The 16,902-nt window shown below is 45.9% G+C and overlaps 1 protein-coding gene and 1 non-coding gene across 3 annotated transcripts in view; both read left to right on the forward strand.

The window, feature by feature from the left end:
• Positions 1–16,902, forward strand: part of LOC144120946 (uncharacterized) — a 209,660-nt gene that overhangs the window by 138,722 nt on the left and 54,036 nt on the right. For both annotated transcript variants that reach the window (XM_077653772.1, XM_077653773.1), the window contains exons 2-5: positions 11,134–11,187; positions 13,473–13,547; positions 13,908–13,961; positions 15,719–15,775. In XM_077653772.1, the coding sequence (XP_077509898.1) occupies positions 11,134–11,187; positions 13,473–13,547; positions 13,908–13,961; positions 15,719–15,775 (240 nt within the window). The remainder of the gene's footprint in view (positions 1–11,133; positions 11,188–13,472; positions 13,548–13,907; positions 13,962–15,718; positions 15,776–16,902) is intronic.
• Positions 14,305–14,378, forward strand: TRNAT-GGU (transfer RNA threonine (anticodon GGU)). The gene has a single exon. It is a non-coding gene; the product is annotated as a tRNA-Thr (tRNA).

Below are 16,902 nucleotides of genomic sequence, written 5' to 3' on the forward strand. Positions count from 1 at the left end.
ACGCAGCGACTTTTACCCGTCAAAGGACCCCATTCCTGCCGATGGCGTCGGCCGATTATCATGACCCTGATAGTGTTACAATGCAGGCAGCGGCGCCACAATGAAGAGAGCGTCCTACCCCGTACTATCCCCGACCATCGAGGAAAGGGATTATCCCCTTTCATCTGCCACCCGCTGCTTTGGCGCACTAGCAGGTTCATGAGATTCGGCCGATGCCATTGGCTGGAAGGGGGTCCTTTGACGGGAAAAAGCCGCTGCGTTCTTGAGTTGTATCCGACTATAGTATTGCAACCTGTTATAAGGTACAAGGCTTGTTAAAAGATCCCAGGCCACGTGGTCTGCTTTGAGCTGTGTATATGAAATATTTACGCCCCCCCGCCCCATACCCCGAACCTAAAACTCTCTGCACGGCTCATAAGGGGGGGGGGGGGGGGGGTATCATTTTCGCCTCTGAGTATCTTGGTAGCCTCATAGGGCGTCACAAAGTGCCGAAATATACTGCTGAAAAGCAGATCCTGTGGTCTAGAAGCTTCTGACGCTTCCTGAACATCTATCCAGGCCAAGCAGTGACCTCAGGTCTGAACCACAAGATAGAATTAACAGCATAATTAGAAAATGTTGGAATGCACTTGGCAAGTACTCGCAGTCGCTGAAAGAAAAGTACACAACAAGTATATTTTGAAAGTAGTGACCTACGGGGCCGAAGTTAGAAGGCTATGAGGAGCCTTCGAAATTAAATACTGGGCAGCGCAGCGATCTGTGGACAGCATAATGATAGCTGTAACGTTAAGAGACAGAAAATGAGCACCGTCGAGTAGAGAACAAACTCCAGTCAATCATATGTCCTAGTTGAAATGGAAAGGAATGAAACGGAATGGGTGGGACATCTAATGCGAAAAAGAGTTAACCCCTGGCCCGTTAGGGTAACTGAGTTTGAAGAGAAGCGAAACTTAGGCCAGAGAGTGAGCTAAGGAAATCAGATTAGGGGAGGTTTGCCGAGACACGGTGATCGCGGCTGGAGGGGAAATTGGGGATCATTGGGAGAGGCCTTTAGCTGCAGTCGACGTAATCTAACGTAACTTGATAGCGATTACGAGTTCGTTTTTATTACGCCTTGATTTCATTGTTTCGGCTCAAGCCGGACAAGAAGCCGGAAGCAGCTTTTAATCTATAGTAAAGCTTCCACACCCTACTAAAATAGGTTGAATTAGACTGAATTCATCTGCACTCACACCGGTACTGCGTTCCCAAGCAGCAAGCTGCCCGATAAACCGGAAATATAGGCGCCCATACTGGGCTCCTGCTTCATCCGGCGCGTACGCTATATGAAACTGTCACGATCGAATGTCCTTTTTTTTAATCTTCATTCGCACTTCGCGAAAGCTTGCAAACCTGAACTCTACGTGTTCTAAGGACCAAGCGAACGTTCTTCGCGCATCGGCAAAAGGGTGCTTACGAATCCTGCCATAAACAACGCACGCCTATAGCCACGCTCCGAGTACGCGCGCGTATTTTTGTTTTGTGTGTCTTATTTCTATGCGCTGCTGAACACTCCAGCGTGCTTCGCAAACGGCAGGAACCTCGTCCACGCCGACTGGTGACAGGTGCCACCAACGACTACTTCCGGATCACCGACACTAAAGCAAGGTTCTCACATTCAGTTGGCCATTAAGCGAGCACTAAAAAAAAAAGCAAAAGGAAGTTCGTGCTGCTGCAGCTCGAGGTAGGATACGCGATTACGTGTGCTTACCAACGGCGTTGTATATGAATGCTTTCGATTCTTGCGCGGAAGCCATAACCGTCAAGACGCGTACGGCGGCGGAACAGTTCTTTGCATTGAGCGAAGAATTGTTCTGACTAGTATTCGAGCGAAGCTGGACAACGAGGTTTGCTATCATAACATACAGTGGCTAGCACGCTTACCTGTATGCACATATCTATCTTATAGTGAAAAAGCCTTTTCAGTTAACTGCTAGCTCTATTTCCGCTCTCTCTAGCAACGAAGTTGTCTTTTCAGTTATATATTAATAGCGGTTTGTTTATATAAGAAAACTGAATGAAATACTTGTTGCCAAAACAGAGATGGCGAGATGGAGCTCAGAAAATATCTCAGAGAACAGACCGCGGCCACTACATTTAGTAAGTGCACATACATGAGAGCAGAAAAAGAGAGACCTTCAGAGAGAAAAAATAAAGGCAGACGTAGTGCAGAGTTTTTAATCGGGTTTGCATTCGTTGGAAAAGGAGGCCGCAGATATCAACACCATCCTCTTCCTTCAATAATTCTAGCTCTCTTAACGCTCGGAAGCTAGTTATGTTGTTAGTGCGCTGATTATAGACTAGCTGTTTCACCGTTTCGTATATATTGCCGCGAATATTTGCAGTGTTTGTTCGTTTTTCAAATCTGCCGCGACACCACCTTATCGCTTTGTTTGCGACGCAAGGCGCGACTAGATTTATCTCGATTGATCGCAGCCAGGCAAAGCTGATTCTACGTTGTTCCGGAATGTTCTAGTAACTTTGCGCCCTTTATCTCGAATGTTCGCTATCAGCTTTAAATTGAGCACGGCCGACAGCGGCGGGCATTCTGTTCGACGACCACCGAGCACGCTTGTCGCTTCGCCGCCGCCGAGTGATTCAGTCCATTTTGGGTGCAAGTCAGCCCAATAAACAGTTCTTTTAGAAGACCCTTTCGTCCGTCTTCATCGCTGCTTCGACTGCCGTCACCACTACGTGACAATATTTTATTCTACTGTTACGACGCCTCTTTCCATTTTTTTAGAATTTTTATTTACCCTGGCAGTATTGCTGTACAGAGCCATGCCGAATGACAGAGAGACAAAAAAAATAAGCTATCAAATGAACAAACAAATAAATTATTTGTTTCATTCGGCGATATTATCAAGTAAGAAATTAGGTAATGAAAACAAAAAAGAAAATAAGAAATGAGGGGGTTCTCTTTGTTCTCTATAAATATCTGTAACTATCCATAAGTTTATCTGTAAAAATTCTTTGGAGGCACTTAGATATCTCTTAACTGCTGGAAGGCAAAAGCCCTTTGCCACTCATTGCACTGATTTGAATTTGCCGCGCTTGAATTCATTTCACGGCAGAGGAGAAGAGCAGCTGGCACGAGCGTGGCAGAGAGATCACGTGACCTAAAATGTAGCGGACGGACGCGAGTATGAGGTCACCTGACCTAAAGTGTAAGAGATGTACGCGAGTATGAGTCATTAAAGGCTATCGCCTTAATATAAGTTACGTCAATGCGTCTCAGCTCTGTAAAACTCTGTATTCAGTTCAGCGGCAGACTCCGAGACGCGTGGTTCGCACTTCGCACGCGCGCTCCAATACCGCGAGTTAAAATTAACACACGCTACTTACACTTGAGTCGTAAGGTACTTCTTTGAATACCCACAACATCTAAATACATACGCGCCGAACTTCCGTGAACGAGAAGGAAAAACAATAAAAAAAGAGAGAAGCCAGCCAAATCCGCATCGTGCGCAAACCCAGGGCTGTTCGATTTGCGCTTTTCCTCGCGCATTATACGCAGTATAGTACACCCGGTCGCGTGGAGGTCAGCGCGTGTCCGTGACAAACGCTCGAGGACTCCGTCCACGGCCACCGCGGCGGCAGCGTTTCCGAAAGGCCCACAGTGGACGTCAATGGCGCGACGGCCCTCGGCACAGCGGCGGCGGTCCAGGCGGCACGAATCTCACGCACACACCCATCTTCTTCGCCTCCCGCGAGGCCCAAGAGGCGTGGAGAGAAAGAAGCCCACTGTCCGCGGTGCAAATCGAACGATCCCGCGTACCGCGTTTTCTGTGGTGTAACCAGCCGTATACCGACCACCCGCGTTCGGAGTCGAATGCGTACATCTCCAGGGCCCATAGGGACATTCGGGACTTTTTACAGCGTGCACTCTTATGAGAAAGGAGTAAAAAAGGGAGTAAACTGTCTTATGGCGCACTTCTTATAAAGGGCAGGGTGATACTCTCTAAGCATTAATATGCCTATATGGGAATGAAAAGAGACTAAGCTACCATCTAGCGCACTCCGTTTTTATAGGTGTCCTCTACACCCTAAACAGAAAAGTGTGAGAAGGGAGTAAGCTGTGGTCAACACTCCAAACAGAGAGGAGTAAAAAAGGAGTAAGCTGTTCTTTAGCGCACTCCCTTCTATGAAAAGGACTGCGTTAGAGGACAGCTCACTCCCTTCTTACTCCTTTCTGTTTATAGTGTAGACCACAACTTACTCCCTTCTCACACTTTTCTGCTTAGGGTGTAGAGGACACCTTACTCCCTTCTTAATCTTTTGTGTTTAGAGTGTAAGGACAGCCGACCCCCCTTTTACCTCCATATATGCGTATTCGCGTTTAGAGTGCAAAAACATACAAAACGGATTGATTGGAAGGACACATTATTTGTACCATCGGGAGGAAAAGTAAACTTTAAAGCGAATATAAAGTTATACTGCGGGACAGCTTAATACTGCAGTCAGAAAACGACGAGAGCGACATGCGCGGTCTGTACTGGACTTAGCATCTTGCGACAGAGTAAACCGTTATTGCTAGGCAAGATTACAAGAAATGAAATTTATGACCGGTTTTCGCGATTCATGTACATTCCCTGCCAGTACCAGTTCTTACGCCATGCGTCAGCATGTTCCAGCACAACTTTCGTTGCCCTTATGCACGAAGAAAAGTTTGCTTAAATATCTCGGTTTTTTTTTTCTCCTGCAAGAAATATAATATGGCCTTCAAATCAGTTTTCTCTCTTTAAATATGCCGATTTTCTTTTTCCCTGCAAGAAAGATAGCATGGCCTTCAAATCTGTTTTCTGTCTTGAGTGTTTCATGAAGACCTCTAGATCTTCCTGATGAAAATAGTCCAGAATCCTGTGTTACTCTGTTTCCATCGCCGTCTGTGACGGCGCCAAAGGAAGGCGAGGGGCGGCGGCCGCCAGCTCAAAAACTTCTCAGGTCAAACACAAAAATTAGCCGTACGCTTGATTCAGACGCTGACAATGAGGACACTTCCTGATAACACAGCCTACATGAGGCCCCTTCGTCGGTAAGCGAGTATGTAAAGGTCTTCTCGCTGCATTTTGTTGGTTTTATTTACTTTATATTTCTAAGCAGCTATGCCGTAGAGGCATTATACGTATCTAAAATTTAATCTAGCCCTCATCTTCTCAAGGTCACCTGGCTAGCGATTTCCTGGCATTGTCTCTAGTCACCTCCATAGTCTAAACGTTCAAATCTGGCCCGAAGACTTGCAAGCAAACCAGCTAGCTCAGGCCCAGACCATTGCCTATCATCAGAGTCTCAGCGACCGTATATAAACTCATAATTTTCTCACGTAGCCTTTCGATGTGTATAACTTTTTCGGGGTGAATTTTGACACCGACGTGCATCATGCTTATACAGTTGTTTATTTATATTTCTCTGAGCAAAATTTTGCATGCAAGAAAATAAAAAAGCAATGAAAAGATGTTTCCGGTGCATCCGATGCACGCTAAGAATCAAAAACCGAATTTTCAGTTAGGAAATAAATGATCTCTCTAATCTCAAAATTCTATTTTTGCCTGAAATTTTTCAAAGGACGTAGTAGAGGTAATGTCGCACTTCATCGCAAGCCAAACAAGACTCAAAATTCACATGTCCGTCGTCGGAAACAAAGAGATTAACATGTACAGGGTCGGTCAAAAGTTTCCAGGCCACATAGTCTGCTTTTGGGCGCTATAGTTACGACATCCTCGAAGCCCTTTAGTGGATAAGAGAAGCATCATTCTCATCTCTGAGAAACTTGATACCTTTATTCCTATCATGAGTAGTAGGATATGCCGCTGATTGGTTTATGGTTTACGGGGGTTTAACGTCCCAAAGCGACTCAGGCTATGAGGGACGCCGTAGTGAAGGGCTCCGGAAATTTCGACCACCTGGGGTTCTTTAACGTGCACTGACATCGCACAGCACACGGGCCTCTAGAATTTCGCCTCCATCAAAGTTCGACCGCCGCGGCCGGGATCGAACCCGCGTCTTTCGGGCCAGCAGCCGAGCACCATGACCACTCAGCTACCGCGGCGGCGATATGCCGCTGAAAAGCAGACCCCGTGGCCTGTGAACTTTTGACCAACTCTGTACTATCAAAAGATAGATGACGACGGACACCTGTCAATAACCGTAATCGATTTCGCTAGAAGCTGTCGTGCTGAGCAGGGTTGCTTTTTTTTATTCATTTACTTCGCTCCTTGATTTGAAGCGTGCTCATGCGACCATAGATGGCACAACGATCGCGGGTTCTAAACGAGCACTTTTCAACTGCCTTCACCATCGCTTTCTGGACGCTGTCAGTAGACGAGCCTCTCTTCCAAGTATACGTAACTGCAAGCCGGCCTCAGAACCTCGCGGTTTGCTTCTGTACATGCCTTGCGCTTCTCTGCGTGCACCACTGTTTCTCGCTCTCACTCTGCAGCTGGCCGCTGGAGGGTGCTGGCAGACAACGCTAAATAATTACGTTCAATGAATGATCAGAAGTGCGGCAGCGCGCAAGCGGAAATATAATGACGTAGAAAATCTTACATGCCCTTAAGACACACAATGCGCACATTTATTTACGTTCTCATGACACGCCGCGGTTCTCGCGTATAATTCGCTCCAAAATAACTATTAGTATCCCAAGGGATAAAAAACGAATTCTCCCGAGGCTGCACAGCAGTGCCGCAGCACCGCTACACAACAGTAAGTCCCAGAAGTTACTAAAAGGCTTAATGAGATTACGCACGAAGTCTTTCCTCAGCAGTTACACAAGGTTGCAGAAAAAAAAAGGGCCAAAGAATCACGCGTTTTTGAACGAAACAACCCGCGTGCTTGGGAAGCGACTGAAAGTGAAGGTGATACACCGATATACGGGATTAACTCACTGGTTCCCCATTGCGAAAAATCTCATGCTTTCAGCCTTGCATGCAACATGCGGGAGTGCAAACGCAAATTCAGGCAGCTGAGGGAGTGATATTTCCAGGCATACAAGTGCACGAGTGCCAAACGCCTCTCATCAGTGTGCAGGATGTGTCGTGTGTCATGTGCTAATTAATAAAGGTGCAGGGCATGCGCGTTAACACGGCTGTTCGCGTTCAAGTGGTTTTATGCGTATTGTGTGCGATACAAGCGGAGGGTCTCAACGAAGTGGTGGAATAAATAAACATAATTCTGCTCATGATGCAAAAAAGAAACGAGTTAACGCTTGAATCAATTATCTTCGTGTATCTTCGTGCGACGCATTGTGTACAGGTTAGAGTGGTAACCAGACAAGAGTGAGAGAGACAGGGATAGGTATTAATGACGTTGGAACATGTGCCCTGCTTACAAGTGGGAGGACCTGGCAGCCATAATTCGAGGATAGTGTCAGATCTAAACAACTAATTGGCGCACGCAGTTAACAAAACCAAAGTAAACAGCAAAATCTAAGAAATTATATCTGCACTCGCACAACCGCGGGGACACCTTCTTGTTTTGTTTGCTGACGTCGTGTCAACCAACCGCTCGATTTGAAGAAACACGAATCATGAAACAAAAAGATTGTGAATCGTGTCAAGGTACAATGAGATGACGGAGCGGTGGAAAAAATGTGCAACTTTAAACTAAACGTAAGAGTGTGAAAAGTAATTCAAGAAAATCGGCACGAACGCAATACTTCGACACAAAATGGTATGGAAATATATTTAATGCGCCGAATTCTACGTTTACAGGTGGATAGTGATGATCTGATTTCCCCTGAAGAGTTAAATTCATAGAACTAAACCCTATATTGCCCACTAAATAGGTCACTAGCTCTGCCCGTTCGGTAAGTGAGTCGTCACGAGGAGATGAACATCGTCTTCAGCGAGCAGTTCAATTAGGACGTGGACAGCACTTCGTTAAATAACGCTTTTATGTCGAGCTGCGCTTCTAAAGTTCTCAGCCCGGATAATGCTGACATCCCTATTAGGGTTCCTGCGGGCTGTGAGTGCGGAAAATGCGGTACATGACCAGCGTACGGCGAGCCTCGCGGACGCCTCCGCTCGGCTGGCTGCCCGGCGGACCTAACGAGGCATCGAGTCAGCCTCGGCAACGCGTGCGTCGCGCGTGAGGGCACCGTGAAGGAAACGGAGGGGAGGGAATAGGGAAAGAGTGCGGGTTATGAGGAGGAGGAGGAGGAGCTCTTCGTCACACTCGAGGCACATTTCTACTCCCCGGATCAAAATATGCACGCAACTGACGCGTGAACACATGGCATGAGTTGCTCACCGCCGAGGTAGAGTTAGAACGGGCTGCTGCGCGTCTGCTAGCCGCATCGGCAGTGCAAGTGATTAAAGTAGAAAAAGAACAATGAAGGAACAAAATGTAAAAAAGGCAGCAGAAAGGAAGAGAGAAAGAAAGAAGGAAGGAAGAAAGGAAGGAAGGAAGGAAGGAAGGAAGGAAGGAAGGAAGGAAGGAAGGAAGGAAGGAAAGAAAGAAGGAAAGAAAGAAAGAAGGAAGGATAATTAAGGAATAAAGAAGGGAAGAAAGAAAGGAAAAAGAAAGAAGGAAAAAAAGAAAAGGAAGAGAGAAAGAAGCAGAGAAAGGAAGAAAGAAGGAAGGAAGGAATGAAGGAAGGAAGGAAGGAAGGAAGGAAGGAAGGAAGGAAGGAAGGAAGGAAAGAAAAAAGGGAATAAAGAGCAATATTCAAGCAGCTCTGACCCCGGCCAGTTAGTGCGAGACACCTGCCTCACTCAAGTATACTTTACTTTCTTGATAACAAAAAAAAAGGAAAAGCGTTTTTCCAGCAGACAGTGCGAAAACGCCTTCACCTCCGGCATCCAAAAATTTTCCTTTAGGTCAAAAGTAGTTAGCGAGAAGAAAGCAGTTCCTCAAGAGAGCAGTCCACGGTTTGGCAGTCTACGCGACTCTCACTAACCGGACATTTTTTTTTTTTCAAAGACTGACAAGAACGGCATAGCGAAAGTTCGCCGCCAATATCTACGCGCGCAGTGCTGAAAGTTAACCGAAACTCGGAACCCAGCGAGAAGCGGCTGTGAGGTGAAAAAAAAAAAAGAAAACGAGCGAGGAAAAAAAAGGGAGGAAGACGAAGTTTTTTTTTTTTTTCGAGAGAGAGAGACAGCCCTATATACGCACTGCACCTCGTTGCATCACGGCCCGCGGTGTCCGAAGAACGGAGGCGACAGCTGTTTCGGACGGCCTCCCGCCTTCACCGTGGCGCGTTAAAAACCGCTGACTTCGCGCGCCGCTGACGCCAGGCTGGCAGGCATCTCTCCCGGACCCAGCGGAGCGAGAGTAACGCGTCGGCAAGCGGTCATTTATTGCTGTTGTTGTTGTTGTTGTCGCTGCTGCTGCTGCCCTAGTTTCTTCTTGAGCCTTCCCTGTAACCACGAACGCCAGGCGGAAAGTGCGCGAGCATTTGCGGTCGTAAGAGGCCATTTAACAATGCTGTCGCGTCATCTCAGCTAAAGGAAGGAAGATGGCAAAGTGCTCAATTTTTTTCTGTCTGTCCGTACCTTAAGGGCTCTGTCCGAGACTATATAGCTGAGCGTGTCAGCAGGAGGGAAACGTATAAAACCTGACAAAACACGCCACAAATCGCTTCCCAGCAGCGGGGATTTTCCTGGGCAAACAAAATATACGCAGTGCGCTGTCATAGACAGGCCGCAGAACTGGTTATCTCTGCTTACTTGCGCCAACGGTCGGAGTACCATTTCTGCAAGTCTAAAGTTGTCTACAGTACCGTGTGAAACCTGCTTTTCTTACTTGTTGAATCTCGTTTAGCTAGGAAGATACGCTCCGATGAGTTACGAAATACATTGTAACCGGAAATACGTATTATCAGGAAGAACAAATAAAGCGTTTGCGGCACCTGAGTTCTTTGATAAAGGGAATCCGCGGTGCATATGATACCGTGAGAGCAGTTATAAGTAATGAGACAGAGCTGATACTGTGTAGCACCGTCAATTGACGCAAATTATCGTCAAGCGATGACAGCAGCAACGAATTTAAAGCGGTCGCCTTGTTTCGTTCGAAACATCTGCTATAGCTATATTACGGCGTGATACTATCTTTAGAGAAATAGAGCGATTCTCTTACGAACACGACTGCAGCAAGCCCTTAAAAATATTTCTTTAGACAGTCTGTAGACTGCCTATTGAAATTTCTAAGAAAATGGCTCTGTTGTTCACGACACCTAAAAACGCTTCATGAGAGTCATTGGATTGTTCCCCACTTTCAACAATAGAGACCCATCTTTCAATTTCAGTTTTCTCCCACTATTTCTTTCACTATCTCTCCCAGGAAGGCTCTTGATTGCCACTGAATGGGTACTTCAGGAAATAATGATGAAGCAACTGTTTTTTTTTTTTGCGGTCCGCGTATTCACGCTATCAGGAGCGCTAATCCCTGGTTTTGTGGTGCAATATATTCCTGATTAAATGTGGAGTGCAAATTAAATGCTTAGAATCCCTTAACCTGACGCGAAAAAAAATGCGGGTAAGGTTAAGTTCCTGCTTCTTATTTTTATATACCCTAGGTGGCTGAGTAGCCCTTGGAGTAACGTATAAGCAGCAAGAACTCTTGGCGTGCGGCAGATTCGAGTAGTAATATTTGAAAATATTCGACGCTACCGTCATTAATGAAGCGGCGCGCAGCGGCTTCATTAAATGAGTTAAAATCGAAGCCGCCCGATGCATTGTGCTGGTTACTACACATCCGGACCCCAGGGAGTGCGGACGCTTTGAAGCGTGACTACTTCGGAACTAGCCAAGCGTGAAAATTTCCGCATTGCTTCTGCTTTCTTAGTTTTTTATTTGTTCTTTTCAACTAATGCCATCTTGTTCAAGCTGAGCGGTGGAAGGAATTGCAGTATAGAGGAACAGCACAGCTTCAGTGTCACGTAACGTTAGGGTCGTGGCGCCCCCCTTCGGCTATCTCATTAACTCTCCTAAATTGCTGTCCCGAATGGCAAAGGGTAATTATTTGTTTCGCCCCGATTTCAGAATGCTCGCGCAAAAAGCGCCTAGAGAGAGGCGCCGTACAACTCGCGGATTGCAACTCGCTTCTCGCCTGTGTGCTCATTCCTCGTTCTCTTGTTCTTCTTTCCTCCAGGTCCGCTGGGAGGCGCCACTGCAGCGTCCGGCCGCCCCGCGCCTCGGGCTAACGGTGAGCAAACACTGCAGACAGAACGGCGCGCCACCTGGGAGTTGTTTATTAGACACGGAAGAGAATTAGTTCCGGTCCGAGAAACTTTAGTTCGGACTCCTTCCGAGCACGCTAGGCACTGGGCGTAATTATGACAACCGCGATAAAAGTTTTGTTGATTTTTTGCTCTGTCGTATCTATACACTGCCGTATTTGGGCGGCGCAGAACGAGCTTATACGCTTGAATCTTTGCGGTCTCTCTTGCATGCATTGCTTTGAGAGTTAGAAGCATCAATACTAATAACGCATAGGGTTGACGCGTCACAGCTACGGCGTGCCACTGGGGACGCCGTGACAAATGGAGCTTTTTATTCTGCAATGTCGTGGTTATCTAAAATGCACATAGAAGCTGCCGCACACATGCGGATGCATGGCAAAAAATGTACAAAAATAATGACGGCAGAATGCGATGTGAATGCGCCGCGTCACTGGGGAAAAGAACAGGGAATGAAAACAGTGAACGAAAGTAAATTCTTCAATATATTTATGTGCAGGAATTCGACTTTTATCACGGTCGATGGAGCCAGTTCTGTGCAGCACATGAAAAGCTTTCATTGGTCCATGTGGTTTTTTTGAAGGTGCATTATGGTGACGCGTAAACATTCCTTCTTCAATACTAGCTTCAGTTCATTGCTGTATAAGGGAACTATAGCTTCATAGCTACATTGTTTTCTGGAAAATCTGAATCGTCGAAATGGTTTCGAGAGTTTAGTGTAAGAAAACTTGAACACAGCTGCTGAAAGTAAACAGATAAAAACAGAGCATCCTAATCAGGAGTAGCCGTGCTCTCCACGCTTTATGACTCCAAAAGGAGGCAAAAACGGGTTTGTTTATCGATCTTAATGCCTTGCTCCTGTGAAGCATCTTAGACTCATATTTAAATGCACGCAACTTCTGCAGCTGACAGCTACTCAATTAGAATTCTTGTATGTATCCGGGTACAGTTACCGTAACGTTTCGAGAAGCCCTATTAACAAAACAATGCAAAACGAAATAGCAAGGCAAGGGGAGGGTTAGTAATAACTAACAACTCTTCTTAGTGAAATCCTATTTTACGAAGATTTAAGGACGCTTTACGTCGGAGTAGGTCTCGAATGCAAGGTATCCTCGTCAAAGGAGTTGTTTCAGGACTAATACCCCTGTCACACGGCATTCCTCTAAGGCCTTTCCAGCAAAGGCACCATTTTTCACCAAAGGAGCGAAAGCTTAAAGGAGCAGCGACGCTGCTACACGGTGCAGCCCAAAGTTGAAACAGTCGTCGAGGCTTAGCACCCGTTGCTGTGCTCGAGCCGGCTGAAGTGAGTGTTTTAAAATAAAAGCGGGGAATTCTGTTTATTCCTTTAGCTCAGATAATTTTTTTTTATTCCAACTGGTTCCTTGAAAGAACTGCAACAGCTACTCTCATCAGCAGCAGCAGGTTTTGCGTATTGCCTTGGCCACCAGGGGCACTCGGTGGGTGTCGTTGCAACATTTTCACTGTCTTGAAATCTGGGCATAAAATATAAACACCCGTACAAAAAGCAAAGCCAGACACACCTTCCGTATTTAAAAAAGATGTTTTCAAACATTGTTGGCTGTATCTATTTTTTTATTGCTTTTACTTTGTGACATTGGGTGGCACTGCGATCGCAGGTTCCCAAAGGCCACGCCTTTGGGCTCCAAAGGTCTCTGACGAGCGCCTTCGCCTCCAAGGTCCTTAGCGGAAAAGGCGCAACATTTGTACCGTGTAGCTGCACTCCTTACGCCTTTGGATATAAGGAACGACCCGAATCTCAAAGGCCTTTGCAGTGCCCGTGTGACAGTGGTATAAACTATAGTCGGATACAACACAAGAACAAAGCGGCAAATGCCCGTCAAAGAAGGCCCTCCAGCCAATGGCGTCTGCGGATAGCTATGACTTCGTGGGTAATTCACTTGCACCCTGCTAGCGTTACACTGCAGGCGCTGGGAACGTGCAAGAGAATTAACCATGGATTAACCCGATTAAGCGCCACTTCATGACAAGCGGCCGACGCCATTGGCTGGAGGGCCTTCTTTGAGGGGCATTTTCCTCTTCGTTCTTGAGTTGTATCGGACTGTAGCATTATTGACGTTCAGCAAGTTACCACTCTCAAACTTATCCCCGTGGTTGTTCTTCTTATAATATTATCTAGGCAGGATTAGGTATAACCTGTACCTTTCTGAATGAAATGTATAACCTGCTCTCCTCTTCTTTCTCCCTTCCTCGATTCGACTTATGCGAACAGATCGGGGTTCCGGTCGTTTACAGCGGTCAGCCTCATTGGATGAAAAGCCCCACGTTGTACACCCTGTGTCTAAAGGTGCGAAATTTTTCCCTTGTTTAGAGCCTCCAATAATCACCAGTGTCAGCATTGCAAAAACGGTGGTACAGCACTCAGCGTTCAATGCTTTGTAACTGAGAATTGACGAAAGAGCGAGGAAATGCAAAAAAAAAACAAATAAATAAACGTGACGACCTTTGGGTCAACAGTGAAGAAGCGTTAATCTTTTAGCATCATTCTTTGGTCCATTGAGTCGAGATAAGAAATGTTCTCATTCTTCTAAGAGTCGTGCCAAACATTCATCTGAAAAGGTAACGCGGCGGCCAGTGTATGTTCCCGCTGGTTTCAGGTAATTAATGTTAAGGCACTTCGCCTTCTTCGTTTCGATTTCTTTTCAAGATCCGACAGCAAATCTACCGGAGAAGGAACAAATCATCAACAAGCCGAACGAAGGTAAAGGAAACAAAAATTCGTTCTTTCTTTATTGTCTCGCAGTAAGAGGTTCCACAATATACTTTCCTCACTCCCGGTCTAAAAAGAGACGGAGAGAATCTTGTCCGATATACGAAGAATGTTCTGTCGTTACTCACGAAGAAAACGATGCGAAACACGGGGACAAAAACAAACACGACAGGACCAGCGCCAACTTACAACTGAACTTACAACTGAACTTACAACTGAACTTACAACTGAACTTACAACTGAACTTACAACTGTACTTACAAATGAATACAACTAAACTGCTCCCACTTCGAGTTTTTTATCAGTTCGCTCTCACCCTACCATACGCTTGCCGTCCCGGCTAGCTCAGTTGGTAGAGTGACTGCTCCGGTGAAGCAGTTGTCCCGGGTTCGAATCCCGGACCAGGACGAATTTTTCTTTAAGTACGAAGTTTCTGAGAAAGCTGTACACCTTTCCTTTGTGGCCGTATGGCTGCGCTCGGGTGGATGCCAATGAGTAATTACTCCCTTGCTATGAATTTTAATTCGCGTAAAACCTGCCTCTTTGTAAGCCAACACGCCGTAACATCCGTGCAATCACACATTCGCAAAGTCACGAAGCCAACACACGCAATACAACAGATCACTGAAAGAGATCTAATACATGAAGCACGATAACTAACACGTAACATATTTTATCATAGCCATCCGGAAGAAAAAACCCAAACGACGTGAAGAAAAAGATAACAAACAGCTCTACATCAGTATGAAAATCAAATGGTCATGACCAAGCGAACACTTAACAACCGAAAACTATACAACCGCATGACGAGTGAAACAAGATGGCCAACATGAAACGTGGAAAAAAAAAGTGAGGATTGAAGATTTAAGACCAAAGCCGCGTCAGAGGTACAAAAGGCGTTACAACAGATTTGTCTCTTGTTCTGCCGCAACGACAAGGGTCAGCCGAATACTACAGATAATTCTGTTGTTACAACAAAAATATCTGTCGTCACTAGAAGTTCATTTCTCAATACACGACAAAACAACCTGGTGTGACGACAGAACTTTTTGTTTGTTTTTTTCGGTTCCCTGTACCGTTGCCTTCGACACGGAGACATGTTACTAAAAAGTAGTAGTTATTTATACAGCAGAGCCCGTACCGATTGCAGCCGTTATTCAACGAAGTGAATGCACAAAAAAGAACTTATAGTTTAAATTTTTGGAATCGCTGATCCTAATCAGAGTACAGTGCGCAAAATAAAAGCACAGTTGATTAGTACAGCTTGCGCCCACTTGCGCCGGTGTACGACATCCGTGACACCAGGTTAGTTAATCTTTAAAGCTTGATAAACTATTCCCTGCACTACTAACGAACGTGCCTCAAGCCAAGACTCCTCGCGCGGTCAGTCCACCATAGTGGAAACACAATAGCAACACTGCACCAGCGTGCCTCTTTCTTCACTAAGTAGAGAGCCTGCATTGCAAATGAGGCAAAACCGTCTACGATCTTGCTACACACGTGCAGTAACTTTCAAAGTACCAGCGAGTCGCGACTGTGCAGGCTCGCGACTTGCGCCACGTTGAATACGAAATAAGCACAGCTCTTCAAAGCAAGCCCCCCCTTTACTGCAAATGTGCACGAGTCCGCTGGCCTGCCAGGGACAGAAAGGATGCCGGAGGACGGGCATATTTAGTGCGCTTTCAGGCTCTGCAAAATAAGCGACCTTTTTTTTTTTCAAGCGTTTTCAGAAATTCCCTTTATTTCAGGTTCCTTGCACGAGTCTCCAACAAGATACCAACTTCCTCAAACGGTCAGCTCGCCAAGTGAGAGACAGTTTTTCTCGATTTCTTTTAATCCTGTGGGTCCTTAGAATAAAGGATTTCATCTCATCCACATTATACCATCATCATCAGTATGAAGTTACGCAGATAACTCATTACCAAACTGCAATATTCTGCACTACTTCCAGCAAACCTTGGAGCATACCTTCCTCATCCTCTGGTTCAGTGCTACTGAAAAAAAAAACATACTGCCACGCTCTTATGCGCCGAACATAGTGCATGTTGTGACATCATTTCACTTCAAGATGTCATTATCGTGTCCAATACAACCTACGTCACAGTCGGATATCAGCAGCTATCTCACAGTCTATAATATCTAGAAGATAGAAGAACTCATAATCAAGATAGATACCGCACATTTGCGATACACTACAGTGGCTTTGAGATGATAAGTGTGTCCGCACATAGGGGCACACGCTCTTGCTCCAGAGGGCAATGACTTGTTTGTCTCATCAGAATTGGAACAGTAGACATGGCTCTGTTTTCAGAACCTCCGGAACAAAACGATCCCAAGCCCCAGGTGGTGAACTTGAGTCATGAGCCTGGAGCCAACCTGGCCGAGAAACCTCAGGTCCTCTTTGGAACAGATAGAGGTACGGACAAGATACGTCCCGTTATCACGAATACCAGAATCTATCGCTCTGTTACGATTAACTGCTGCAGTCAGTCTTTAAACAATGTTTACGATTGCCTTTTGTCGAAGAATTTTGAGAAAGCGCCATCTTCAGAACAACTCGCGGATTCGCCCACACCTTTTTTCAGATCCCATGCACAACACGGACGCAAAGGCCCAAGTCGTCAATCCTGCTTACGGTCGATATTTTTCCTACTCTTTCTATGCCGCAGAATAGTGCCACACGGATATCTTCTTTAGGCACCCAGGAAGCTCAGTTATAGTTGGAAACTAGTACACCAAACACTTCTCCGGGGAATTATCGATACAGCCTTAGAAGCGCCATTTGAAGATCAAATTAAACGCAGTTTGGAACGTCACTTGAAACATCAGCATCACCGGAAGCTGATTTAATTCAGGATGCTGTTGTTTTTGTTTTGAAGGAAGCACTTTGAAGGAGGTTATTAAAAAGACTTTCGGGTGTGCTACAAAATAA

This window comes from Amblyomma americanum, chromosome 2, assembly GCF_052857255.1.
Source record: "Amblyomma americanum isolate KBUSLIRL-KWMA chromosome 2, ASM5285725v1, whole genome shotgun sequence".
Lineage (NCBI taxonomy): Eukaryota > Metazoa > Arthropoda > Arachnida > Ixodida > Ixodidae > Amblyomma > Amblyomma americanum.